The sequence below is a fragment of the Oncorhynchus keta genome, chromosome 3 (genome assembly GCF_023373465.1).
Source record: "Oncorhynchus keta strain PuntledgeMale-10-30-2019 chromosome 3, Oket_V2, whole genome shotgun sequence".
NCBI lineage: Eukaryota > Metazoa > Chordata > Actinopteri > Salmoniformes > Salmonidae > Oncorhynchus > Oncorhynchus keta.
Window position 1 is genome coordinate 11865472 of NC_068423.1, and position 26680 is coordinate 11892151.

The 26680-nt window shown below is 41.1% G+C and overlaps 2 protein-coding genes across 10 annotated transcripts in view; both read left to right on the forward strand.

Annotated features, from left to right (window-relative positions):
• The first annotated feature begins 1730 nt into the window (after nucleotides 1-1730).
• mki67 (marker of proliferation Ki-67) lies at nucleotides 1731-21837 on the forward strand. Of its 8 annotated transcripts, none has more exons than XM_052489395.1 (18): nucleotides 1731-1922; nucleotides 2425-2530; nucleotides 3756-3837; nucleotides 5486-5601; nucleotides 5772-5844; nucleotides 5988-6786; nucleotides 7378-7616; nucleotides 7711-8518; nucleotides 8614-8729; nucleotides 8879-9056; nucleotides 9438-9575; nucleotides 10272-10861; nucleotides 11105-11141; nucleotides 11600-11705; nucleotides 12619-12700; nucleotides 12814-12929; nucleotides 18006-19881; nucleotides 20014-21837. In XM_052489395.1, exons 2-18 carry the CDS (start codon nucleotides 2442-2444, stop codon nucleotides 21571-21573), a joined length of 7005 nt encoding a protein of 2334 aa, XP_052345355.1. In that variant the 5' UTR covers nucleotides 1731-1922; nucleotides 2425-2441; the 3' UTR covers nucleotides 21574-21837. The 8 variants fall into 8 exon arrangements, with proteins under 8 accessions (XP_052345355.1, XP_052345374.1, XP_052345366.1 ...); XM_052489414.1 differs by having other exon boundaries at nucleotides 18006-19749; XM_052489406.1 differs by having other exon boundaries at nucleotides 1732-1922; nucleotides 18006-18237; nucleotides 18382-21837.
• A 3140-nt stretch (nucleotides 21838-24977) lies between these two features.
• tut1 (terminal uridylyl transferase 1, U6 snRNA-specific) overlaps nucleotides 24978-26680 on the forward strand; it is a 15562-nt gene continuing 13859 nt past the window's right edge. For both annotated transcript variants that reach the window (XM_035748841.2, XM_035748850.2), the window contains exons 1-3: nucleotides 24978-25183; nucleotides 25575-25765; nucleotides 26382-26588. In XM_035748841.2, coding sequence (XP_035604734.1) covers nucleotides 25105-25183; nucleotides 25575-25765; nucleotides 26382-26588 — 477 coding nt within the window. In that variant the 5' untranslated portion in view covers nucleotides 24978-25104. The remainder of the gene's footprint in view (nucleotides 25184-25574; nucleotides 25766-26381; nucleotides 26589-26680) is intronic.

Sequence of the window (26680 nt, forward strand, 5' to 3'; positions counted from 1 at the left end):
TCCGAGAACTTCACCACACCTACCACCTCCAATACTTCTCCCTCCTTCACTTCCATTTCTCCTCCTGTCTTCAGCTCACTCTGCTTACACTTTCTACCATTCTTCTTTAACAAACCATGTCCCTTTTTTCCTCAATTTTTTAACCGACTCAAGCTCACCCTCTTCCGCCCTCTTTATCTTAGATCTCCTCTGCCTCTCTTTCCCTCCATTCCTCCTCCGTATTCCAAGTACACGTATCATTATGATAATACTGCACTTCTCCTGACATAACTTCTTGTTCTTGCCTTCTCAAGGGACTCCATTTAACCTGCTGTCATAATCTCAGTACAATCAGCACAAGCCCCTCAGGATTTAAACACTCAACAGAACAGTGCATCGCACTGCTTTCGGTAAGCCTACACGAAACACAGCCCTTATTTTAAGTGTTTCTAAAATGCCCTATGGGAAAATGTATGGTGGGATAACGATTGCTTTTATGGGTATTATGGGTATTATGTCTCATCCTGTGGTATTTTAGTGTGTTGTGTGAAGAAACTGACCATTTTAGTGTCCTTTTATTGTCCCCAGCATAAGTTGCATCTGTGTAATGGTCATGCTGTTTAATCAGTTTCTTGATATACCACAGCTGTCCGGTGGATGGATTATCTTGGCAAAGGAGAAATGCTCATTAACAGGGATGTAAACATATTTGTGCACAACATTTGAGAGAAATACACTTTTGTGGAACATTTCTGCAATAATTTATTTCAGTTTATGAAACATGGGACCAACACTTTACATGTTGCGGTCGTTTATATTTTTGTTCTGTGTACTTTGCGCATTTACTAGCACGAGCCGAGCGAGACTCTTTCTTTGGCGTGAGTGAGTTCGGAACAATTGAATGTATGCGTCTTAGAAGTAGTTATCACATACAAACTTTAGTTATATGTCCATACTCCGAATCAAATATGATTCCCAAAAATAACATGGTCGCTGTGGTAGAACGTTTATGTTGGTTGTCGATGTTCTGCATCTATCAGTGCCATCGGGAAGACTGATTTCAGACGTGTCCATGTAAATATGATTATTAGGGAAATCGTTCTTCTTGCAAAGCATGTACATTTTTTAATCGAACTATTATATTAATCTGACTCCACAATAATCGTATTATTGTATTTCTTCAGGGAAGTTAACATTACCATACTCACAAATATATTTGTTTGATATTTTGATTAGTTCACATTGACCATTCAGTTTCAAGGAACGAAAAGACTGAACTAATATTTGTATATTTTTGTTTCTGGGAATTTTACTTTTAACATACACTGCTTACAAACAATTAATAGTTTGATATAATTGTTTGATTATATCACTGTATAATTTCTTACAACGTTATTTCACCTTCAACAAATCCACTCTGCCTCCTACTACTGTGCGTGTACCTTTAACAGGATTTCAGCCAATGGACACACTTCGCGCGTAATTTCAAACGTTTTCAAACGCTATCTTTTAGAAGGCGAAGAAGTCCTCCGCCGGGCTTGTAAACAAAATAGTCCTTCATATTTTAAAGCACATTTGACACACTGAAATCTGTAAAACGGGGTATATGTTTTACAAAATATAATATCCAATATATTTTATGCCCTACCAAGTCCACAGCACAACTATGTATTTTAATAAGATTGAATTGTGCGGAGGGATTTCATGTACACTGAAGTACGCTAACCGTTTTGCCAAGCGCAGTAAGGAACCGTCCACATCTACACATTAGCTAAAGATAGGTAGGGCAAGATAACGAGAAACAGTTTTAGGAAGGTAAGGCGAGTCTTTTAAAACAAGGTTGATGATTTTATCAATCATTGTTATAGTTTAATAAAGGGTAAAATATTATCCTGTAGTTTATGGACGACCAGCTGTTTTGAAGAATATTTGAACTGCCTCAGGTAACGTTAACAAAATAATGTATAATTGCTTGCAAATGTAGCTAGCCAACGCCTGCCAAAAGTTAGATCGCGTAGAACGTTTCAAAGTGGCAACAACATTTAGCTTCGACTGCCCGTTCACAACGGTGTTGGAATAGCCATTCTATCTATATTGGTTGGTAGTTTGCTAAATATGTTTATTATGAATAATTCAGTAACACTGAAGCGCGTGGGTAGTTGCCTAGCTAGGTTAGCACAGTGCCATGCGTGTTGGAATACATGTTGGTTGGCGATTCAATTTTAAACTCAAATGTAACTAATTTACAAAGACTGACGCTAGCGTTTACAATCCTCAAACGTATCCTTACTTGGCAGTTGTAACCAGTTGGCACAGATTATTGATCAATACATTGTTGCGATGCTGTTACAAATCAGAACAATGTGGCTAACTATAATCATTGTTGAATCAGTCATATTTTACACGATCGCTCATTATCTTAACGTTTGTTTCTTTGTATTTTAGGTAAAGTTGAATTCAAAATGTCCCTGCACGGGAAAATAGTTGTAATCAAAAGGAGTGGCGGAGATGGGACTGAGTTTCCTCTGACTGCATCATGCTTATTTGGAAGGTGAGAAAAAGCATTCAAATTATGTTAACAATACGTGTAATGCCATGGAAGTGAGAGTCATTAAGTATGTTTTCGTTATTTTTTTTATTAGTACTGTTCAATGTATGAAAGTCAACTTTTGCTGCATTTATATGGAACGTGTTTTTACTCAGTGGTTTAATGTTGTAGTCAAGCCATTTTAAATTTGTAAAGAGGCGGGCTTTCTTCTGCTGTCGTTGATCAGTATTACAGCGCTTCAAAATACATGTCACCACAGATCCTAGAGGCCCATTCAACTTTATCCACTGAAAGTCAACTGGATTGGGGTTAGCACACCCATGTTGATAAATTGCCACACGTTTAACATTTACTCAACTGGACTGTTCCTGTATGTGCTGCTGTTAACCCCAATACGTTTTGCTGGAGTGACAGTTTATGGAAGGGTGTCCACCCAAGGGTGACAATTGTACTTCCTTATGTTATAAAATACATTTGACCAATAAATGATTATTCATGTTCTGAATCTTTCAGTGGGATCTTTCTCTAACATATCATTAACATGATATCCAATAAGATTTGGTAACCTAATACATCCGATAATAAGCACCTAGCTCTGACATAGTTGTGCAGATTTCTCGTAACTTTAGAGGATTTTGTGGTCGTCTTCAAAGTTGAATGACATGAGCTGAATTAAATGTGTTGTTCAAAGATTGTTTTTTGAAATATATATTTTTTTACATTTTGAAATATATATATATATATTTTTTATCTGAGACGCATATGCTAAAAGATTAAAATACTCCATGCCTCAAAATCTACATCCATCTTGGCTCTAAAAAGTTTAATGTCCTCCAGATTTGAGACAAAAGTGAGCCTGTCAGGTGCAATGCCACTTTTTAAATGTATTTTTAAACAACCTTTATTACCCTTTCTCGGGCTTCCATTTATTTAGTCATCCTAATTTTGGCCATCCTACAAGGGTAGAAAATAACTATGATAGATGTGGTTTGGACCCTTTTTTTTCCAGGGCGATCTACACAATTTAAAAAACCAATAATATTAATAATTTTTCCCATTGGTCAAAAAATGCGTTTTTGATTGGACACCCTACTAATGGGGTTATGAAATATAATTGACATGCCATAAACACAAATGTTGTATTGACAGAACCTAATCTTTATGTATGCAATGAAATCAAAATGTAGACAACCCTTTTACATAATATAATGGTGTTTTTGTCTCTTAGGAAACCTGACTGCGACATTCGCATTCAACTTCCTCATGTCTCCAAGGAGCATTGCAGGATTGAGTTGAATGAAAATAAAGAGGTAACTATAGTCAGTCAATATACATCGCATTCGGGAACTATTCAGATTGCTCTACTTTTTCCACATTTTGTTACGTTACAGCCTTGTTCTAAATTGGATCAAATATAAAATAAGTCAGATCTACACAATACCCTGTAATGACATGGCAAAAACATGGTATATTTTTTGCCAATGTATTAAAAAACTGATAGTTTATTTACATAACTATTCAGACCCTTTTGAAATTGAGCTCAGGTGCATCCTGTTTCCAGTGCTCATCCTTGAAATGTTTTTTTGGGTCCACCTGTTGTAAATTCAATTGTTTTGATATGATTGTGAAAGGCACACACCTGTCTATATAAGATCCCACAGTTGACAGAGCAAAAACCAAGCCATGGGGTTGAAGGAATTGTTCGTAGTGGTCCGAGACCTGATTGTGTCGAGGCACAGATCTGGGGAAGGGTACCAAAACATTTCTGCAGTGTTGAAGGTCCCCAATAATAGTGGCCTCAATCATTCTTAAATGGAAGAAGTTTGTAACAGCCGAGACTCTTCCTAGAGCTGGCCAAACAACAATCAGGGGAGAAGGGTCTTGGTCAGGGTGGTGACCAAGAATCCAATGCTTAGTCTGAAAGAGCTCCAGAGTTCCTCTGTGGAGATATGATAACCTTCCAGAAAGACAACCATCTCTGCAGCACTCCACAGTAAAAGGCACAGGACAGCCTGCTTGGAGTTTGCCAAAAGGAACCTAAAGGACTCTGACCTTGAAACAAGATTCTCTGGCCTAATGAAGCCATGATTGAACTCTTTAGTCTGAATGCCAAGTGTAACATCTGGGGGAAACCTGACACCATCCCTATGGTGGTGGCAGCGTGCCTGGGAGACAAGTCAGGATTGAGCGAAAGATGAACAGAGCAAAGTAATAATAATAATAATATATGCCATTTAGCTGACGCTTTTATCCAAAGCGACTTACAGTCACGTGTGCATACATTCTACGTATGGGTGGTCCCGGGAATCGAACCCACTACCCTGGCGTTACAAGCGCCATGCTCTACCAACTGAGCCACAGAAGGACCACATAGTCAAGTACAGAGTACAGAGAGAAGTACAGAGAGATCCTTGATGAAAACCTGCTCCAGAGCATTCAGGACCTTGGACTGTGGGTGGAGGGTCACCTTCCAACAGGACAACGTCCCTAAGCACACAGCCAAGACAACACAGTGGGTGGCCCTTACATGAACCTGATCGACCATCTCTGGAGAGACCTGATAATAGCTATGCAGCGATGCTCACATCCAACCTGACAGAGCTTGAGAGGATCTGCGGAGAAGAATAGGAGAAACTCTCCAAATACAGGTGTGCCAAGCTTGTAGCGTCATATCCAAGTAGACTCGAGGCTGTAATCGCTGCCAAAGGTGCTTCAACAAAGCACTGCATATAGGGTCTGAATACTTATGTAAATGTGATATTTCAGTTTTACATTTTTATTTCATACATTTAAATACATGTCTTAACCTGTTTTGCTTTGTCATTATGGGTTATTGTGTGTAATGTAACAAGTCAAGGGGTCTGAATGCTTTCCGACTGCACTAATTGCTGTCTTGAATAAGTCAGCTTTATTTTAATGTCTGTAGAGCAAGTATTGAAAGACAGTTTTCTCTTACAGGTTATTTTAACTAATTTGAGTTCAACGAACCCAACCCGTGTCAATGGGGAGGTTTTTCAGCAGTCTGAACGTTTGAAACATGGAGATCTAATCACAATTATTGACCGTTCTTTCAGGTTTGTGCATCTTCTGTCGGTTTATAACAGTCAGAGAATAAGAATTATGTGTTTAGTCTGCTTTATGTCTTCCTCCGATTTGATGGACAGCATGGATAAGTGTTTGGCATTTTGAACATGCACATGGATAGACAATATGATAATGGGTCTTTGTAATTATTTTTCTTCAGGTTTGAATACCCTCCAGCACCCACTCCAAAGAAAAATCGATATTCTTCTGTTAGCAAAAGTGAAACTCCTCAGGTATTATGCATGTTGCACACTAAAAGTAAAAGCCTGAGGCATATTTGATAATAAAGCATGACTTACTATTCATTATATGCACCATTTAGGAAATCTACCTCATGAATTGCCTAGAAAGTCTGCTCAAGCTGTCTTTGTCACAGGTTTTACATGAAACCCAAGCAAGGGATACCAGCGCTAAAGATGGAACCAACACTTCTGATGTCAAACCCAAGGAGGATGGAAGTCTTGAACAGAACAAGCCAAGCTCCCCTTTCTGTGAGCTGTACCAAATGTTCAAACAAGATCTGGATTCCAAGACTCCAAAGAAAGCACTTGGAACACCTGCTTCGAGGCTTTGCCCACAGAAACCTATCTCAACCAGGAAAGTGGATGGGGCGTCTGTCATTTCCACACCCAAGACGGCGGAGACTGAAAATGTGTCACCTGTCACTGGAGTGACTCCAAAATCAGCCCAGAAGAAGCGAAAGTCCCTCAAAGGTCCGGTTGTTGAGGGGAATGTGCCAGTCGAAGATTTCATCCAACTGCCTCCATCTATTCTTGAAACTCCCAAAGGTAAAAGGCGTTCTTCAAAGTCCATAACACCCACCACTGTTGAAGAAAAATCCGCCCCTGTTTCTCAGAGGAAAAGTCACCTGGCAACCCCCGAGAAGTTAACTGCTAGTGAAGTGGCTGAGCAGATTTCTGAGTGTCCGACTGCAGAAATCCTTACGACCCCCACTCGGAGGAGGAGCAGGGAAGCCACTCCTATCAAATCTTTGATAACTGGGGTAGAACCACCTGCTGATGCTTTCGTCTCAAACCAAGACCAGCTCGTACTAACTGAGAATTCCACGACAAGTACTCCTAAGACCGAGCACTCCCACTCTCCAAGGCCTGCTGGGGAAAAGCTTCAAGCCCAGGATGTGCTTTGTGAGCTGGAGGTGACTACACCCATCAATGGTGAGGAAAAAATGCCCAGTAATTAACCTACTTTGAAACTTAAGCAATGTCAATTATTTGATTTAGATTCTGTATTATTCCTATGTTTAACCCAATGTCTGTATATATGTATAAACAAAGCCATTAATCATGTGACACCATTCATTCCTATGCGGAGACTCGATAGCCATCTTAAGACTTCAATGCACTATCATGGAGACATGCACAGTTTGAGCTACTCCGGGAAGTGACTTTACACCCTAGCTGCCCCCTCTCAATCACTGACTCAAAGTTCAAGGCCGACCAGAGTACTGCAGGCCGCCGTTAGCAACTAAATGATCCTTAACTACTTCTGTGTGCAATTTAAAAATAACCTTTTCAAGGATCTCTGGTCTATTGGTCCCATGATTCTTCTAAAAAAAAAGAAATATTCACTATAATAGTGGTCCTGTTTTCTGCTAACAATGCCTGTAGTACTGCAAACAGCCATGAACCTCTGGTTTCAATGAGAGTGGGCAGTTCTCCCCTGGTTTAACCTAAGGTGTCATGTCCTCTTGTGATTGCATGTGTTTGACCACTATAATAAAATATTTTTCATTTCCATCTACTCAGTTAAACAGTCGTCTGCTAAGAAACGGAAGAGTGGAGACCTTGAAACTGAATTTCCAACACCTCTGTGCAAGAGGAAAAGGGTTTCATTTGGAGGTCATTTGGAGCCGGAACTGTTCGATAAACGTCTTCCTCCTGACTCCCCACTATGCAAAGGTGCCACTCCTGGACGGCGAAGCTTGTGTGCCCCCAAAATGAAACAGTCACTCCTCAGGAGAGCGTCTGCAATTGGTCTGATAAAGGTAAGTTCAATAATATACTTTTGGTTTGTGTGCTGACTTTGCTCATTTCACATATATTGCTGATTCTCACTTAAATAATTTTTGCATTTCATAGGAGCATGAACAATCTGCCCCAGTGAAAGGAAGTCCAGGAAAGAAGGCATCTCCCAAGACTCCCTCGCCTGCCAAGAAGTCGCCGAAGGCATCTCCCAAGACTCCCTCGCCTGCCAAGAAGTCGCCGAAAGCATCTCCCAAGACTCCCTCGCCCGCCAAGTCGCCGAAGGCATCTGCCAAAACTCCCTCGCCCGCCAAGTCGCCGAAGGCATCTGCCAAAACTCCCTCGCCCGCCAAGTCGCCGAAGGCATCTGCCAAAACTCCCTCGCCCGCCAAGTCGCCGAAGGCATCTGCAAAAACTCCCTCGCCCGCCAAGTCGCCGAAGGCGTCTGCCAAGACTCCCTCGCCCGCCAAGTCACCGAAGGCATCTGCCAAGAAGTCACCAAAGGCATCTGCCAAGACTCCCTCGTCTGCCAAGAAGTCACCAAAAGCTAAAACGCCATCTCCAGGTAAAGAAAAGACCCCGAAAACCGCTGTCAAGACTCCATCTCCTGCTCGAAGAAAGTCTACATTAAAAGATGAATCTCAAACACCAAAGGCTGGGAAAACTCCCAAGACCCCTGCAAGTTTGCCATCAGCCAACACGACACCCACCATGCAAGGCCGGTTCTCAGTGTCCCTCGTCAGCACCCCATCACCCACAGCAGACCAGGACTCTGTCCTACAGCCGTCTGTCACTGTAACGCCTCGTGTTCCCTTGAGGCGAATGACAATGTCGTCAGCCTCAAAGACGACACAGAAAAGCGCAATGAAAAATTCCCTTCAAGTCATCCGTAGAAGAAGTGGTGTTTCTCGGGCATCTATGAAAGGTATGCATCCATTTACTTAATTTCCTATTTGAGATTCAGTAACTTATTTTGTATTTTGATTGCAATCTAAGTGTTTAATTTCCTTTGTTTTCAAGTTGTGAATTCCTGGGCTGACATTGTGAAGTTTGGCCAGACCAAGACCCAAGCTGTTATCCCAACCAAGAAAACCACCCGAGTGACTAAGACGAAGACTGTTGTACCAAAACCGGAGGTATGTTTTGATAGTATTTTGCCCTCCATGACTGCAATTTATGAAATTTGTCTAGTGTAGCAAATTGAAGCTTGTTGTTAAAATGGCAGTCTTGATTTAGTTTTTCTATGGCTACATTACCTAACTTGTTGATGTTTGTTATGTTACAGACACCTGTGAGGAAACTCATAGGACATGTCAGCACTGGTCATGCCGATTCACCTGTGACCATTGTTGTGGGAAAAGCTCACAGGCTGAAAGCCATTCAGCCAAGTGGGGCCGCCCCAAAGCTTGTCCACAACATTTCTGTGCTAAAAAAGAACATGAAAATGGATGAGGATTTGTCAGGTAATTGGTCTATTTCCTAATCCCACTGTTCTGTGCATATGTTTTTCATGTGGGGTGTTGGTAAATATACTGTATTGTAAGAGAGTGCCTCACTCTGAACTTTTTACTTGCCCTAGAGAGTAGAGCCGATGAGTGTTTGTTATGAAGATGATTAGTGACTTACTCTGTTTACTGGCAACAATTTTAATAGGTATACATACACGTGCTAAGATAGCTGTCATAAATTTTAAAAATTATTTGGAATTCAAACCAGGGTGCTCAGAATTCGGCGTAGATTTCCAGGGTGAATTTATGAACTCATCCATTGTATATAAAGGACTTGTTACATACATTGTCATATTGTTCTCAAGTAAAGCAACCTGGTTTTGTTTGTGGTTTCAGGCATTGCAGACATTTTCAAGACCCCTGCTAGGCAGAGGAAGTCTGTGGTCAATGTGCAGAGTGCCCTCAAGACCCCCTTGAGAGCCCAGTCTACATCTATGATTGAATCATCAGTGATGAATACCCCAGAGGAGACTGGTAAGTGATTTTGGGTGGTGTGGGCTCAATTGCATACTCCTTGTCCCTCCCCTCTGACCTTCTCCAATGGGTTTTGAGAAGAGGTGAGAGGACACAAGGAGTATGCAATTGAGATTCTCCCTATGATCATGTCAAGATGAGTATGAATGATGAAGAATCTGGTGTGGGGGACTTTTTCTGAATTGTACACTATTATATGTTTCATACGTTGTTTTTATGCTCATCAAACTATTCAGTGACCACTTGTGCGCTGTGGATGGGGAGCATTGTCATCCTATGGGGGCGTAGCCGAAATAATGGCCTGCCCAGCATTTTTATACAATGTTGGTAATTCCAGTCCTAGGGGGCCTGATTGGTGTCACAGTTTTGCCCCAGCTAACACGCCTGACTCCAATCACTTAATCATGATCTTCAGTTTAGAATGCAATTTGATTAATCATCAATTTGCAGGCCAATTTGATTAATCATCAATTTGCAGGCCAATTTGATTAATCAGCTGTTTGCAGGCCCTCGAGGTCTGAAGTTGCCCTGCCCTACATGATGTTAATTGCTTAATTAACTCAGGAACTACACCTGTGTGGAAGCACCTGCTTTCAATATACTTTGTATCCATTATTTACTCATGTGTTTCTGTTATTTTGGCAGTTAGCCAAGTCATGCTGAAATCGGTTGACACTAAACATACTATCTTCACAGGTGAAATGGTGGTGTCTCCACTTGTTGTTTCTACTGCTAAACGGGGCGCGTACAACAGCGATGCAGTCACTAGACTCCTTCGGGATGGTCAAGAATCCAGTTTCATCACAGAGGAAGCTGATGACTCCCGTACTACACAAAATGAGATTCTTGCCTTAGAGAGGTCTTCAGAGGAATCGAAGGAAGAACAGCGGCCAGAATCAAAAAAATCTATTTCGACTCCCAAACAGAAGAAACCCGAACAACCCGAGTGTCTCACTGGAGTGAAGAGGATCATGAAGACCCCAAGACAGAAGGTGCAACCCATTGAAGACCTCAGAGGAAAACTGATGACAACTCCCAAACAGAAACTTGAGCAACTCGAATGTCTCACTGGTGTGAAGAGGATCATGAAGACCCCAAGACAGCAGGTGCAACCCATTGAAGACCTCAGAGGGAAACTGATGACAACTCCAAGGGGGCCTAAGGCTTCTCAGGAAGTAAGCTTAGCTGGTGTAAGGGAACTCCTGACCACCCCCAAACAAATCGCTGAACCTGTTGAAGAGATTTCTGGTAAAGTCCAAGATGACAACGTCCACAGCGAGACAGAGGTAAAGGCAACACGGCTATTTCTGTGTAGTTTCAGCTACATTGTTCTCTTTTTATAACACAGATGTTGTTTGGTATAATGGTAAGTTTACATACCAAAAAGTCTTTAGCATAACTTATTTGCCTGTTATGTTTGTTAGCTGTTGAATGGTTTATTTCATCTTATCCCATGACTACTATAATAGGTTCTGAATATTTAAACTGTATCAGCTTTTTAATTAAAAGGGTCTTTGTTTAATTTTCAGATTCACGGCGACGCCATTTCTCCTAAATGCCTCTCAGGTAACATATCTGCTTGCTAGATGGCTAACATGAGCATTCACAATGCACAGAGTGACAAGTTAGCTTCGCCCTTCAGTCCACATCAATGTTTGAATAGCAATTCTACATTGGTGTTTGACGCTCTGCTTATTCTGCTACCGGTAATTAGTTTACGCGGAAGAGCGTGGTTACTTGGCTGGCTAGGTTGGTAAGCACAGTGGCATGCGTGTTCAATGCATATTGGTTGGCGATTCAATTCTTAACTCATGTAACCTACGAGTAGTTTACTACTATCAAGAGGCACTGCAGTCACTCAATTGAATCTTGCTCGGCTGTACTAACCAGTTTGCACACAGATTATTGGTTGCTGTTCTTTTTACGAATCGTAACAACTTGGCTCTCCTAGCTAGTAGCTAGAATCATCGAGTCACACATTTCACATGTTTGCTCAATGTCCTAACATTTTATTTTTTATTTAGGTAACGTTGAATTCAAAATGCCCCTGTTCGGGAAAATAGTTGTAATCAAAAGGAGTGGCGGAGATGGGACTGCGTTTCCTCTGACTGCATCATGCTTATTTGGGAGGTGAGCTTAAGCTGTTCAAATCTGTCAATATGTGAAATGCCATAGCAGTGAGTGCCATTGTCTAAATGTAATATATTCATAGTTTTGTATGGTACTGATAATTGTATGAGTCTACTTTTGCTGCATGTATGGAACGTGGTTTTTACTTGGTGCTGGGCTTGGGTTGAAACCCCGGTGTACATTATATTTTGAAGTACCAACAGGTTGATTTACAGTACCGGGAGGAAGAAAAAATGTCATCTGAAATGTGTCAAATTATATCCAGCCCAGGGCTCCAGCTATGCATTTGGTTTGTTTACTTGCTAGCCAATCAAGCTTCTTGATTACAGCAGAGACATTTGCTTAATCTTGACATCTAGCGAGTTAGCAAACCAAATGCATAGCTTGAGCCCAGAGCAGGATCAAATTTATTTGACACATCTTAGATTTCTTAATGTTTTTGCCAATCCCTACTTGGGGTCCCTTTTAAATTTGTGACGAGGCGGCCTTTCTACTGCTGTCTTCGGTTGTTGAGCTTTGTTCACTATTACAGCTTTTCTAAACATTTCAAAAGAGATGTCACCACAGACCCCAGAGATCCATTCAGCCTTATCCACTGAAAATTAATTATGGATTGGATTTAGCCTGCTCTTGTTTATAAATTGCCACACATTTAGCATTTACTCAACTGAACTTTTGTTTCCATATGTGTGCTGTGTGAACCCCAGCAATTGTAGCTGTTTCTGGAGTAACAGGTTATGGGGATAAAGATAAACCATGAAATACAACTTAAATGCCTTAAACAGTTTTTTTTTTTTATGTTTAAGAATGTGACAATCATATATTTGCAGAGCTGATGACTGGTATACATTGAAATCAGGAAATGTTGACAACCTTTCTACAGAATATTTATTATGTTCTCATTGTCTCTTAGGAAACCTGACTGCGACATTTGCGTTAAACTTCCCGAAGTATCCAAGGAGCATTGCAGGATTGAGTTGAATGAAAATAACGAGGTAATTGCAGAGTCAGCCAATATAATTGCTGCCTTCAATAAGTCAGTTACTTTAATTTTAGTGTCTGTAGAGCAAGTGTTGTAAGATATTTTTTTCCCCCCCTTCTCTTGCAGGTTATTTTAACTAATTTGAGTTCAACGAACCCGACCCGTGTCAATGGAGAGGTTTTGCAGCAGTCTGAACATTTAAAACATGGGGATCTAATCACAATTATTGACCGTTCTTTCAGGTTTGTGCATCTTATGTCAGTTTATAAGTCGGCGAATAAGAATGTATTTAATGTGTTTAGTCTAGAGCCTGACCGATATGGGATTTTTGATCTGATTTTAATGTAAATATTCACCTGTTAACCTCCTGAAGCTAGGGGGCACTATTTTTATGTTTGGAAAAATAACGTTCCCAAAGTAAATGGCCTATTTCTCAGGACCAGATGCTAGAATATGCATACAATTGACCGATTATGATAGAAAACACTAACGTTTCCAAAACTGTCAAAATATTGTCTGAGTATAACAGAACTGATATTGCAAGCGAAACCCTGAGAAAAATCTAACCAGGAAGTGGCGTCTATTTTGAAAACTCCATGTTCCATAGACTCCCATTGCTCCATTTAAAGGGATATTAACCAGATTCCTTTGTGGCTTCCCTAAGGTGTCAACAGTCTTTATAGACATAGTTTCAGGCTTTTATTTCGAAAAAGGAGAGTGAAGGATTGCATAAGGGGAGTGGTGTGGGCTCTCAGAGTGAGTTGAGTAAAGCCGCCATTGTTCCTCCCGCTGTTATGGAAAAAGCTACACACTCGGTTGATATAGTTTAAAATATATATATATATATTCAATAATATCTGAGGAATGATTATAAAAAACGTTTGGTTGATTTCTGAACATAACGCGGCAAACAAACATCAGTATTTTGGGTATAAAAAATAATCTTTATGGAACAAAAGTTACATTTGCTGTGTAACTGGGAGTCTCGTGAGTGTAAACATCCGAAGATCAAAGGTAAACGGTTAATTTGATTGCTTTTCTGATTTTGTGTGACCAAGCTTCCTAATGCTAAGTCTATATAATGCTATGCTAGGCTATTGATAAACTTACACAAACGCTTGGATTGCTTTTGCTGTAAAGCATAATTTCAAAATCTGAGACGACAGGGTGATTAACAAAAGGCTAAGCTGTGTTTCGCAATATTGCACTTGTGATTATATTAATATTTGTTAGTAATATTATTTGACTGTTGCGCTATGCTATTCAGCGGTTGCCGACGAAAATGATCCCGCTACAGGGATAGGTAGAGTCGAAGTTAACGACATCTGCCAAATATTTTATTACTATAGCTGGGGGGGATACATCTTCTGTATGGATTGCGCTTAAAACAGCCCTGCAAAAATACTCTAGGCTTATTTCATAAATTTGATTAAAGAACATTAAATGTAAGCAACAAAATTTGAGCACCAGAATGACAAGATATGTTTATGGAAAAACTGTTACTCTAGTGAAATGAGGATAAACTACTGATTGCAGCAAAAATGTGCCTCTGAAGATGGCTGCCTCGTGCTAGCCTGCTGGAAAATGACACGGGACACATTTTCAATGTATTGGTATTTACGGTAGCTATGTTGTCGTCAATTGAAGAGCTGTGGTCACTGAATTCTGGTAGTTGTCACTTAAAATGAAAAACACAACTCACAAAATTGGCTGCTGGCATATTGCTGCCTTTCGCCCCAAGTGTTGCCTCAGTGAACGGTCCTTGCTTACCCCATTGAAGTTGAAATGTAAAATGCTAAGGATTATGGTTTGGTTAGGGTACTCCCCACCACAAAAAAATATATATTTTAGAAGCTATAGAAATGCATTTATTAATGTGTCTTGTTTGCCACATTTATTCTATTAGACACCTTTAACGCATACTTTTAAATTGTGAGCTAAACACAACTAAGAATAAATATACAGTGCCTTCAGAAAGTATTCACACTCCTTGACTTTTTCCACATTTTGTTGTTACAAACTGGGATTAAATGTGATTTAATTGTCGTTTTCAGTCAACAATCTACACCGTACAAACATTCTAAGATTTGTTAACAATGAAAAATAAAACCAATCTTGATTAAATCTATTCAACCCCTCAATACATGTTGAATCAACTTTTGGCAGCGACTACACCAGTGAGTCTTTCTGGGTAAGTCTCGAAGAGCTTTCCACCTAGATTTGCCAACATTTCCCCATTCTTTCAAACTCTGTCAAATTGGTTGTTGATAATCGCTAGACAACCATTTTCAGGTCTTGACATACATTTTCAAGCAGATTTAAGTCAAAACCATGACTCTGCCACTCAGGAACATTCAACATCTTCTTGGTTAGCAACTCTGGTGTAGCTTCGGTTTTGTTTTAGGTTATGATCCTGCTGAAAGATTAATTCATCTCCTAGTGTCTGGTGGAAAGCAGACTGAACCAGGTTTTCCTCTAGGATTTTGCCTGTGCTTAGTTCTGTTTCTTTTTTATCCTGACACTCCCGTCCTTAATGATTACAAGCATACCCATAACATGATGCAGCCACCACAATGCTTGAAAATGTGGAGCGTGTTGTATGTTTTGGGCAAATGCAATAACACTTTGTTCAGGGCAAAAGGTTTATTGCTTGGCCACATTTTTTGCAGTATTCCTTTAGTGTCTTGTTGCAAACAGGATTCATATTCTTTATTATCTACATGCTTCCTTTTCACTATTTCAATTAGGTTAGTATTTTGGAGTAACTGGTGTTGATCCGTCTTCAGTTGTCTCCCTTCACAGCCGTTGTTTTAAAGTCACTATTGGCCTCCTGGTGAAATCCCTGGCAAGGGAGTTGGGAAGAACGGCTTTGTAGTGACTGCATGCTTTTTAAAAAAGTACATACCAATAGGTGCCCTTTGTGGCATTGGAAAACCCCCCTCATCTTTGTGGTTGAATCTGTTTGAAATTCCCTGCTTGACTGAGGGACCTTACAGATAATTTTATGTGTGGGGTGCAGAGATAGTGGAGTCTATTTTTTTCTAACAGTATTATTGTACACAGTACATGCAATTTATTGTGACTTACTCCTGAACCTTAGTCAACCACTTTGATATGGCAATGTATTTATTTTCATTTTTAATGAATTTGCAAAAAAAGTCTAAACACAATTCCACTTTGACATGGGATATTGTGTGTAGGCCAGGGGGAGGGGGAAATCTATTTCTAAATTCATGCTGTGACACAACAAAATGTGTAATAAGTCGAGGGGTGTGTCAACTTTCTGAAGGCATGGTAAATATTTTCCTTAAAGTAAAATGTTTAGACATTACTAATGTTACTGTCCCCATTACAAAAAAAATGTTTTAATTAAAATAAAAAAAACTTTGTTCCTTGAAACGATTGAAATACTTTAGAATTTCATGAATTCCTATGGATAACTGCTCCTACTGGGGAGTGCCAATATGGCCGACCGTTGACTTGAAAGCCTCAATAGAGCTTCCGGTTTGTTCCGCCATCGCTATTGGGAAAGTGTATATAGGGTTTTAGAATAAACCAACTCTATTTTCCATCACTGGCTTAGGCGGTCTTATACATTTTTTCTATGAGATGATAGCAGTCAGTTAACATTACCTTTTTATGAAGCCTTTATGGTCCTTATGTGCTTTATTACATACATTCAGTGATATTAGCTGATGATTATCTTATACAACAAAAAGTATATTAACGCCATTTTCCTCATCTGCTTTGTCCAACGGAACATGACTGAGTTAGTGCCTACAAAAAGACCATTACTATTTTTTTCCCCTGGCCAATACATAGCATCAGCAATCCATGGTTTATGTACATAAATGAATGCGGTGGCCAACTGACTTTAGAAACTAGGCATTCAGAGGCATCAAATCTTCCAATGCGTATCAAACAAATCTAGAAAATAACTGAACGAAGCATCACCTAATGCGCTCGACATCTTTAATCAATACTTTTTGACATTTATTAAACAAACCGGTCTGGCTGCGGTTCGGGTTGCCACCCAGACGGAACCGGCATGGACATGTAGCCAACACCACTATCAACAATAGCGACAAGTGTCACATCAAAGGTGACGGGCTCACTGTGCTGAATGGACAGGGACCGTAATACCTGTGCACTGATGGAGAGCCAATTCTGGTCAGGCACTGCTGATACAAGCGACAGCCGTTAAACAGCATCAAATAATGCTAAAGAATAAGCAGCCCATTCACTCCAGTAGGCCCCATGAAATCATACCAATACAACAGCACAACCATTTTATGTAAAATAAAATAAAAACCGCTATTACCTTCCATTGCAAATATATTTGATCATGTCTATCACACTGACATGGGATTCAAAGTTTTACATGCAACAATGTTTCAGTCATTGTTTTCAGAGATGGCTAACATCAAGCGAGCTGCAACAAAACAGTGCCACTCATCAGATAATCAGTTGTAAACATAGTATAAAAGTACATCTTAAAGGTTAGCAAATTAGCAAAAACATCCATCTTGAAGTTAACAGCTGCTGCAGCTGCCTTCGCTATTTTGTCACACTACAACAAAAGCTAGTGAACGTTACTAGTGTGAGCGAACTACTGCTTGTGAAACTTATTTTCTCTTGTCGGGTCCTGTCAATGTGATTGGGCCATTCCACTGTCACTCATTCTGCTCTAATACAGTTGAATGCCAGAAGCCTTCTGTCCAGCTTCTGAAGGCCTAGCCAATGGCTGGCTGAGCTAGCTCAATTGTTCTACCCAGAGACCACCAAAGAGAATCCTGATTTTGATCATTTTCTCTATTCAGTATTAACCCTGCTCTTTACAACACAAACTGAAGGCATGGAATCAGAAAATGATTACAATTATTGTAAAGATGAAATGCAAATGACATTTCATTTTAATTTCTACAAAAATATCTGAAGGCCTACAACTGATTGTTCCCTACTGATTGAATATAACACATCAGATTTTGCGGGCTTCCCTAAAGGACTAATGAAATGCAAAGAGTCTATTTTTCCTCAGATGTTTTCTCTGCACCTTATCTCGGCCATTTTCGGTGGATTAAACGCTGATGCAAATACATCCGTAAAAGGCTGCTATCGTCCGTTTTTTATAATATCGGCCCACCGATTAAAAATCAGTCAGGCTCTAGTTTAGTTTGCTTATAGTCCATTTTAAAATGTGATGGACAGCATGTCCTAACCCATAATTAAACAATTATTTGTAATGTTAAACCATACACTTGGATCCATAGGTTTAATGGTGTACTGTTAACATTTTAATTTTATATTTTCCTTTTCAGGTTTGAATACCCTCAAGCACCCACTCCAAAGAGAAATAGATCTTCTAAACAGAACACGCCAAGAGGGCCTAAGGCTCTTCAGAAAGTAAGCTTAGATGTTGTGAAGACCCCCAAGCACGTCGCTCAACCTGCTGAAGAAATTTCTGGTGACGCCCAAGAGATTCCTGATGCCATGACAACCGAGGCAGTGGAGGAAGAACAACCTGCTCCTCTTGCTGAGGCAGTGCAGGAGGTAGAGACCGTTTCTGCACCTGCTGAGGAAGAACAACCTGCTCTTCTTGTTGAGGCAGTGCAGGAGGTAGAAGAGCCAGTTTCTGCACCTGCTGAGGCAGTGGAGGAAAAACAACCTGCTCCTCTTACTGAGGCAGTGGAGGAGGTAGAGACCGTTTCTGCACCTGCTGAGGCAGTGCAGGAGGAAGAACAACCTGCTCTTGCTGAGCATGTTGCTGCATCTGCTGAGGCAGTGGAGGAAGAACAACCTGCTCCTCTTGCTGAGCCCGTTGCTGCACCTGCTGAGGCAGTGGAGATGGCACATCTTGACAGTGAAGAGCCTTCTGTTCCAGTAAAAGGTAGAGTAAAGAAAACCGAGGGGATTGTGCCACCACCTGCTAGAGTGAGATCGGCAAGGCGTAATGAGACCAGTAGTGTTGAGGCACCAGCAGAAACTATGGACTCTGTGGATGTCCAGGAGAAAATGGCAGTTGACCCCGTTCCTGATGAAAAGCTCAAGAGCGGAAGAAAGGCCAAACGGGCTTCTGTAGAGAGAGTTGAATCAGTGCAGGAGAACGCTGTTGAAAGTGAGAGTGCTGAAATTCCTCCAATTGAGGACCAGCAGCCAACTTCTGATGTCCCCGTGGAGAAACCCAGAAGAGGAAGAAAGGCCAAACGGGCTTCTGTAGAACAAGTTGAAACCGTGTTGGAGAACACTGAAGCTGTGAGTGTTCCTGTCACTGAGACGTTTGAGGCCCAGACTCCAGTCGTTAGGTCTGAGAGAGGAAGAAAGCCTAAACAGGATTCAGTAGAAGAAGTTGAAGTGGGGGTTCTTGAAATTCCTCCAGTTAAGATTGTGGAAGCCAAGGAGATGCCTGCTAGTGTTCCTGTTGAGAAACCACAGGCAAGAGGAAAACGGGGTAAACAGGAATCTGAAGAAGCCAAAACAATGGAAGAAAATGTTGTGGCGGTTGATATTCCTACAGAAGAGGTGGAGGCCTCAGCCCTGTTTGCAAAACCCATAAGAGGAAGAAAGACTAAGCAGGAGCCTGTAGATCAAGTGGAGTCTGTGAGTATTGAACAAGTGGAGGCCCAGGAGCAGGCCACTGTGTCTCCAGTTGAGAAACCCAAAAGAGGGGGAAGAAAGACAAAGCAGGCTTCTGTAGAGAAAGTTGAGCCTGTTGAGGACCACCCCGTTGAGTCTCTGACTGTTGAACTCCAGGAGCAGACTACTGTGGCCCCAGTTGAGAAACCCAAAAGAGGGGGAAGGAAGACTAAGCAGGCTTCTATAGAGAAAGTTGAGCCTGTTGAGGACCACCCCGTTGAGTCTCTGACTGTTGAACTCCAGGAGCAGGCCACTGTGGCTCCAGTTGAGAAACCCAAAAGAGGGGGAAGGAAGACTAAGCAGGCTTCTATTGAGAAAGTTGAGCCTGTTGAGGACCACCCCGTTGAGTCTCTGACTGTTGAACTCCAGGAGCAGGCCACTGTGGCTCCAGTTGAGAAACCCAAAAGAGGGGGAAGAAAGACTAAGCAAGCTTCTGTAGAGCAAGTTGAGCCTGTTGAGGATCACCCTGTTGAGTCTCTGACTGTTGAAGTTGAAGCCCAGGAGCAGACTACTGTGGCTCCAGTTGAGAAACCCAAAAGAGGGGGAAGAAAGACTAAGCAAGCTTCTGTAGAGCAAGTTGAGCCTGTTGAGGATCACCCTGTTGAGTCTCTGACTGTTGAAGTTGAAGCCCAGGAGCAGACTACTGTGGCTCCAGTTGAGAAACCCAAAAGAGGGGGAAGGAAGACTAAGCAGGCTTCTGTAGAGCAAGTTGAAGATCACCCCGTTGAGTCTTTGACTGTTGAACTCCAGGAGCAGACTACTGTAGCCCCAGTTGAGAAACCCAAAAGAGGGGGAAGGAAGACTAAGCAGGCTTCTGTAGAGCAAGTTGAAGATCACTCCGTTGAGTCTCTGACTGTTGAACTCCAGGAGCAGACTACTGTGGCTCCAGTTGAGAAACCCAAAAGAGGGGGAAGAAAGACTAAGCAAGCTTCTGTAGAGCAAGTTGAGCCTGTTGAGGATCACACCGTTGAGACTCTGACTGTTGAGCTCCAGGAGCAGACTACCTTGGCTTCGGTTGAGAAACCTAAAAGAGTGGGAAGGAGGACTAAACAGGACCCTGGGTGTGTCGTCCCGCCAGTATCCACAGAGACTCCAGAGGAAACATCTGCTCCCCCTACAGAGAAACCTAAAAGAGGAGGAAGAAGAGCAAAGCAGCAGAAGGTTCCTGAAGTGGTGGAAGTTGAGAACATGGTAGTGCAGGAGGTCCACCTTCCTGCACAAACTGAGGTTGATGCTAGACCAGAGTGTGAAGAGGCTGATGCTGAAGAACTGCTGGAAGCTCCGGTTGTCAAACTGGGATGGAGAAGGAAGGCAAAAGCCGTTGTGAAGGATGAAGTGCCTGCCAAGCGAGCACGCAGAGGAGCAGCTGATTCCACAAAGGTGCCCACTGTTGCAGAAGCAACTGTGGAAGTTCCAACTGAGCCTGTCAAGCGAGGTAGAAGGGCAGCTAAATCCAAAGTCTCTGCAGATGAAATCACCATTGCAGCCGAGAGCACTCTGTTGGAGGCTGAGGTAACAGACACGGAGGTTATGACTGCTGTGGTTAGAAGAGGAAAAGCCCCTAAAAGGGGAAATGCTGTTTCTGAAACGACCTCTGACCAGGCAAATTCTATTGAAGGCATGGAAACCATTGACAAAGGCTCAAAAAAGACCTCAAAATCTGTGAATTGGAAACTTGATTTGGAAGATACACACAAGGTCACCCCTCTTCCTAAACAGAAGACATCCCGACGGAATGATACTGTTCCTGTTACTAAGGTTGAAGAACAGCCTGAACGGAGTGAAGAACAGCAGGTTGTGAAGACAGTGCGAGGGAGAAGAGCAAGATCTTACGTCGCGGTCAAAGAGGAGACCGTACAATCAACACCCTCAAAAAGGGCACGCCATAGCACCATAGAGACCTCTGCTGCTGAAGCCACGGTCCCCAGTTCAAAGCCAGTAAACGAAAGAAATGCAGCAAGATCTATGACAACTGAAGAGGCAGATCTCTCTGATAAAGCTGTTCCAAAGGAGCCTGTCAAGAAAACAAGACGGGCAGCAAAGTCTACTGCAGCAGCTCCCGTTGAGGCCACGAGCACTACTCCTGCTGTCCCGGAGGAAGAGACCATCCCCGATGCCACAGTTGTGGCTGCTACAAAAGGAAGAGGTAAAGCGACAAAAGGAAAAACTGTATCTCAGGAAATTGACATTGAGCAAGGTACTGAGTCGGAGCAGCCGTGTAAGCCCCGCAGAGGGAGAGCAGCAAGAAAATAGAGCTTAGGCAGTCATAGATTTTTGTTTGTTTTTAATGCTTTGATATAGAAATGCTAATGCTCAACTTGTTTTTTTTTTGTACTTGCCTGGAGTTACAGATGTATAATTGAAGGCCAGTGCTTTACAATATTATTCTGATTTTTGGTCTTAATTGTGGTTAGTTTTGCTACATTCTCTGAATATTTTTTTACATTTTTAAAGAATTTGTATTTAGACTGAAAATAGTTTGGGTGAAATTATTCATATTAAAAATCAAAAACTTAAGTTGTCAGAATTTCTTATTATGCTGTAGCATTATTGAGTAGGTTCTGGTACTGTACATTTTTATATTTGTCTTTGATTTAACTCCAACACATACAATACCACATGCATGGAGGTTATCCCCACACATTATTCATTCAGATTAGTGCGGATACATTCACAAACGATTCAAGTATTTCCATTGTGGTTGTCTTGGCCAAAATGACATCGCCGTTTAAAAGAATAACTGCTTTGTTTGACACACAAAGCAAGGAGGCAGCTCTTGTATGAAATGGTTTCCAGAACCTGTGAAGAGAACAAATGGTGCAAAGCTCCCCATCTCTGCCCCAGACCCTCTGAGGAAACAAGTGGTCATCTTTACTGTCAAAAAGAAGCCTTGTAAGCTTTAAACATTTGGTATCTGCATAAAGTACGTGTCAAACTCATTCCACGAAGGGCCGAGTGTCTGCAGGTTTTTTTTTATCCTCACTTGTACTTGATTGATGAATTGAGGTCACAGATTAGTTAGAAACTCCCTTCACCTAGTTGTCTAGTTAAGTCTTAATTGAAAGCAAAAACCAGCAGAGTTTGACACCCCTTGTCATAAAGTAATTGTCAGTTGTCTCGGAGTAAAATAAAAAATAAGGAATTGTTCCAAAGTTCACATACTGTGCAGAAAAATGCATTGTGGTTTAGATGACTTCTGACTGCATCTAGAAATAAAAGATGAGATCCAGTTTTCAGCTGGCAAGTATGTTGGCCCTGCCAGATATTGTATTCCTCTTATAATTTCTAGTATGCGCAAACAAGCTGTGTAGGAAATGTTTCATGTTTATTCTAGCTGCATTATAAACATACAATAATTATGATCATTGACCATCTAATACCGAAGCTGTGTTTGAATACTCGTATTAACCTGCACTAACTGTATATGTGATAGAAATTGAGTATGTAGTATGCTTATTGGTCATCGTATGGATATAGTTACTATACCAAAAGTTCCCGGATGTCGCACTAAATTCGCCAAAATACGAAGTATACAGGCAGTGGACAGTATTTCTGTGCTTTTAGGTCCCATAATGGAATTTCTTCAGAAAATGGGCGTGACTTTAGATATGCTATCTCTTATAAAACACATTATGTACCGGTATGTTGCTAACATTAGCTACCTACTAATACATTGAACTTGCCAGGCATTATATTAACTATATGCTATTTAACTAACTACGCAACATGTGTTGTTTTGATTATTCCAATTTCATAGCGCAGAATAACGCTCAACACCTGTTGAATATGACCGGTGTCAATATTGACAGTAAACATAGGCACAAAAAAAAGCGTATTTAAATTGTTGCCAGCAGCACAGTTAGTCACCAACGCTCTGGATAACACAAAACAGCCTAACCAACTCTGCTAGAGCGAGTAGTCTGACATTCTGAGCAAACTGTCACTTCAGATTGAATTTACGAACACACCCAAAATCATAAAATTAGTAATTTGTTAATTAACAAGCAAGCAAGAGGTTGCATAGTAACAGTATTAACTTCCGGTACAGGCGAAGCCCTAGTACCTTCGTTTACAGTATACTAAAATGAACTAATATTGTGTGGTATACACTATCAGTCAGAAGTTTTAGAACACCTACTCAGTCAAGGTTGTTTTATTTGTACTATTTTCTATGTTGTATAATAATGGTGAAGACATCAAAACTATGAAAGAACAAGGAATCATGAGTAACCTAAAAAAAGGGGGGTATACAGATGATAGCCAAAAAAGTCCAACTCCATATTATGGCAAGAACAGCTCAAATAAGCAAAGAGAAACAACAGTCCAACGTTACTTTAAGGTCAGTCAATACAGAAAACGATCAAGCACTATGATGACAGTGGTTCTCATTAGGACCACCACAGGAATAGAAGACCGAGTTACCTCTGCAGCAGGAGGATAGGAGGGATAAGGTCATTAGAGTTACCAGCCTCAGAAATTGCAGCCCAAATAAATGCTTCAGAGTTCAAGTAACAGACACATCTCAACATCAACTGTTTAGAGGAGACTGTGAATCAGGCCTTCATGTACGAATTGCTGTAAATAAACCACTACTAAAAGACACCAATAATAAGAAGAGACTTGCTTGGGCCAAGAAACACAAGCAATGGACATTAGACCAGTGGATTTTTGGTTCCAACCGTTATTGCTTTGTGAGATGCAGTGTAGGTGAACGGATGATCTCTGCATCTGTATTTCCCACTGCAAAGCATGGAGGTGTTATGGTGTGGTGGGGCTTTGCTGGTGACACTCTGTGATATATTTAGAATTCAAAGCACACTTAGCCAGCATGGCTACCACAGCATTCTGCAGTGATTCACCATCTCATCTTGTTTGGGCTTAGTGGGACTATCATTTGTTTTTCAACAGGACAATGACCCAACACACCTCCAGGCTGTGTAAGGGATAGTTTACCAAGAAGGAGACTGATGGAGTGCTACATCAGATGACCTGGCCTCCACAATCCCCTGACCATAACCAAATTGAGATGGTTTGGGATGAGTCAGAGCGCAGAGTGAAGGAAAAGAAGTCAACAAGTGCTCAGCATATCTCCTTCAAGACTGTTGGAAAAGTGTCCAGGTGAAGCTGGTTGATAGAATGGCACGAGTGTGCAAAGCTGTCATCAAGGCAAAGGGTGGCTATTTGAAGAATTTCAAATATTAAATATATTTTGATTTGTTTAACACTTTTTTGGTTACTACATGATTTAATGTGTTATTTCATAGTTTTGATGTCTTCACTATTATTCTACAATGTAGAAAATGAAAGAAAAACCCTTGAATGAGAAGGTTTTCTAAAACTTTTGACCGGTAGTGTATACTCATTAAGTATGTAGTATACAGTACGTTGGTATGGGTATTCGAGCACAGCTCGATTATGAAGGAAGCGCATCTCCCCTAAATTTCGCAGAAAGACATTCTCAGACCCACCCATCCAGCGATAAAGGGAGCAGTTTTTAGCAGATACTCTGTGCAACAAGTTTTAAATGCCAGGTCTGTCTTAGGTTATTGACATATTTAGATTTGAATTTGTAAAAAAAAATGCAATCCAGAATGCAATATTATGTCCATTTCAAATTATGACATTCATATTTCTAGCGGAACTAGTAATTGAGGCATGCACATTTACCCGGATGAGATAGCGGATGGACTAAGGAGAAGAACGCACGGTGAACGACGGAGGGAGATTTGAGAAGAAAAAAATAATAATTTACTTTGTTGAATTGTTTATTTGGTTTCTTGCGAAATGGAAGATTTGGACAAAGACATACGATCCACTGCGAGAGGTTTTCATTGCATCCTATGCAATGTGAATGTACCCAATAGTAAGTGAATGTCGTCGTTTTGCTATTTGGTTGCAGTTAACGTTAGCTCGCTATCGGCTAGCCACAAACCAACCAGCTATATGGCTAACTTACTTTATAAGATAGCTAACTAGTTCATTACTCTGTCGGCTGTAAACTAATCAGCCAATCGTACAGGTGGCTAGGACAGTAACGTTAGCTAGCTAACCTTTTAGAATTTCTATGATATTTTATCAATTTCAGTTTACAGAAGTAGATTACCTACAGTAAATGCTTAGCTAGATATATGAATTCATGACAATTGAAACGGACGCTGGCTTAGTTTTACACATGTCTGCTGGATACTCTAACGTTATGCATATCAGTTTTGTGACCAATTTTCTTTACTGACTGGAAAACACTGAATCTACAGAGGCCAGTCTGGATGCCCATGTGAAAGGGCGAAAGCATGTGAAGCTGAGCACAGTGCGGGCGACTCGGAAGGCTCAGGTGGAGAACAGTGTGTTTGTCAGTGGGATCAAACCGGATACAGCTCAAGCTGACCTTGTAGACTACTTCCAAAGGTTTGGACCAGTGTCCGAAGTCATCATGGACAAAGACAAGGTGAGCTCTAAGTAGTTGGAGTGCTGATCTAGGTTTGGGGCCATTGTCAATATCATCTTGCTCCCATCTCTTCTCTCAATATTATATTCTCTCAATCAGAAATTGAAAAGATGGCGGCATATACATTGTCAGATTACTTCATGGTGCAAATTTAGCATTTGCTAAATTCCAAAGTTCCACCTGCGACTAGCCATGGGAGTTTAGAAAACACTGGTACCTTCCAAGCTGAATGAAGGAAGTATCGGCAAGTAAAGGTTGGTTGTAAAATAATGCCTGATGGATTGAACATCCCAAACCATAATTATTAAAGGACAACTCTTTCATTAGTCCATTGTTGATATAGTCCCAAAATGTTTTGCATGTCACCAATCAAGTTTTCAAGATATGTCACTTTCAAAATAAAGAAATCAGGCAGATTTGAAAGTTAGACCTCTTAAACTTGATTGCTGACATGCAAAACATTTAATGGTAGGATAATCCATTGCTTTATAAAGGTTTTTTCCATAGCTAGCTAGAGAGGAATATTATTTGCAGTATTCTTATGGCCCCCCAGCCCAAACAGTTGGTTGACATACCCCTTGTCATATGTCTATAATCCATTGTCTTCCGTCCACAGGGTGTGTACGCTATTGTGGAATTCAGTGAGAATGATAGTCTGCAGGCCACGCTGTCCCGGTTAGAGCACGACATGAACGGTCTGAAGCTGCGGGTGAAACCCAGGGAGAACAAGGAGTTCAAACTGATCCCTAAAAAGAGGCAGGATTCCAAGAACCTGCAGCAGATACTGGAGCGGCTCACCAAAGAGCTGTGCCAGACTGCTTCGGTAAGTGTTCCTTAGTTTAGTGTCCCTCCTCATTTCATGTTCCATGACTCTCTGTCTGATATGCGCTATTAATGTAGGGAATGATAAAAAGG

What these genes read in the sequence shown, in the direction of transcription:
- mki67 (XM_035748807.2), top strand. Translation starts at nt 2,442, where the DNA reads ATGTCCCTGCACGGGAAAATAGTTGTAATCAAAAGGAGTGGCGGAGAT. An exon ending in ACGTCCACAGCGAGACAGAG is followed by an intron (nt 10,862 to 11,104) that starts GTAAAGGCAACA and finishes TTTAATTTTCAG; the next exon opens with ATTCACGGCGACGCCATTTC. An exon ending in TTCTCCTAAATGCCTCTCAG is followed by an intron (nt 11,142 to 11,599) that starts GTAACATATCTG and finishes TTTTTTATTTAG; the next exon opens with GTAACGTTGAATTCAAAATG.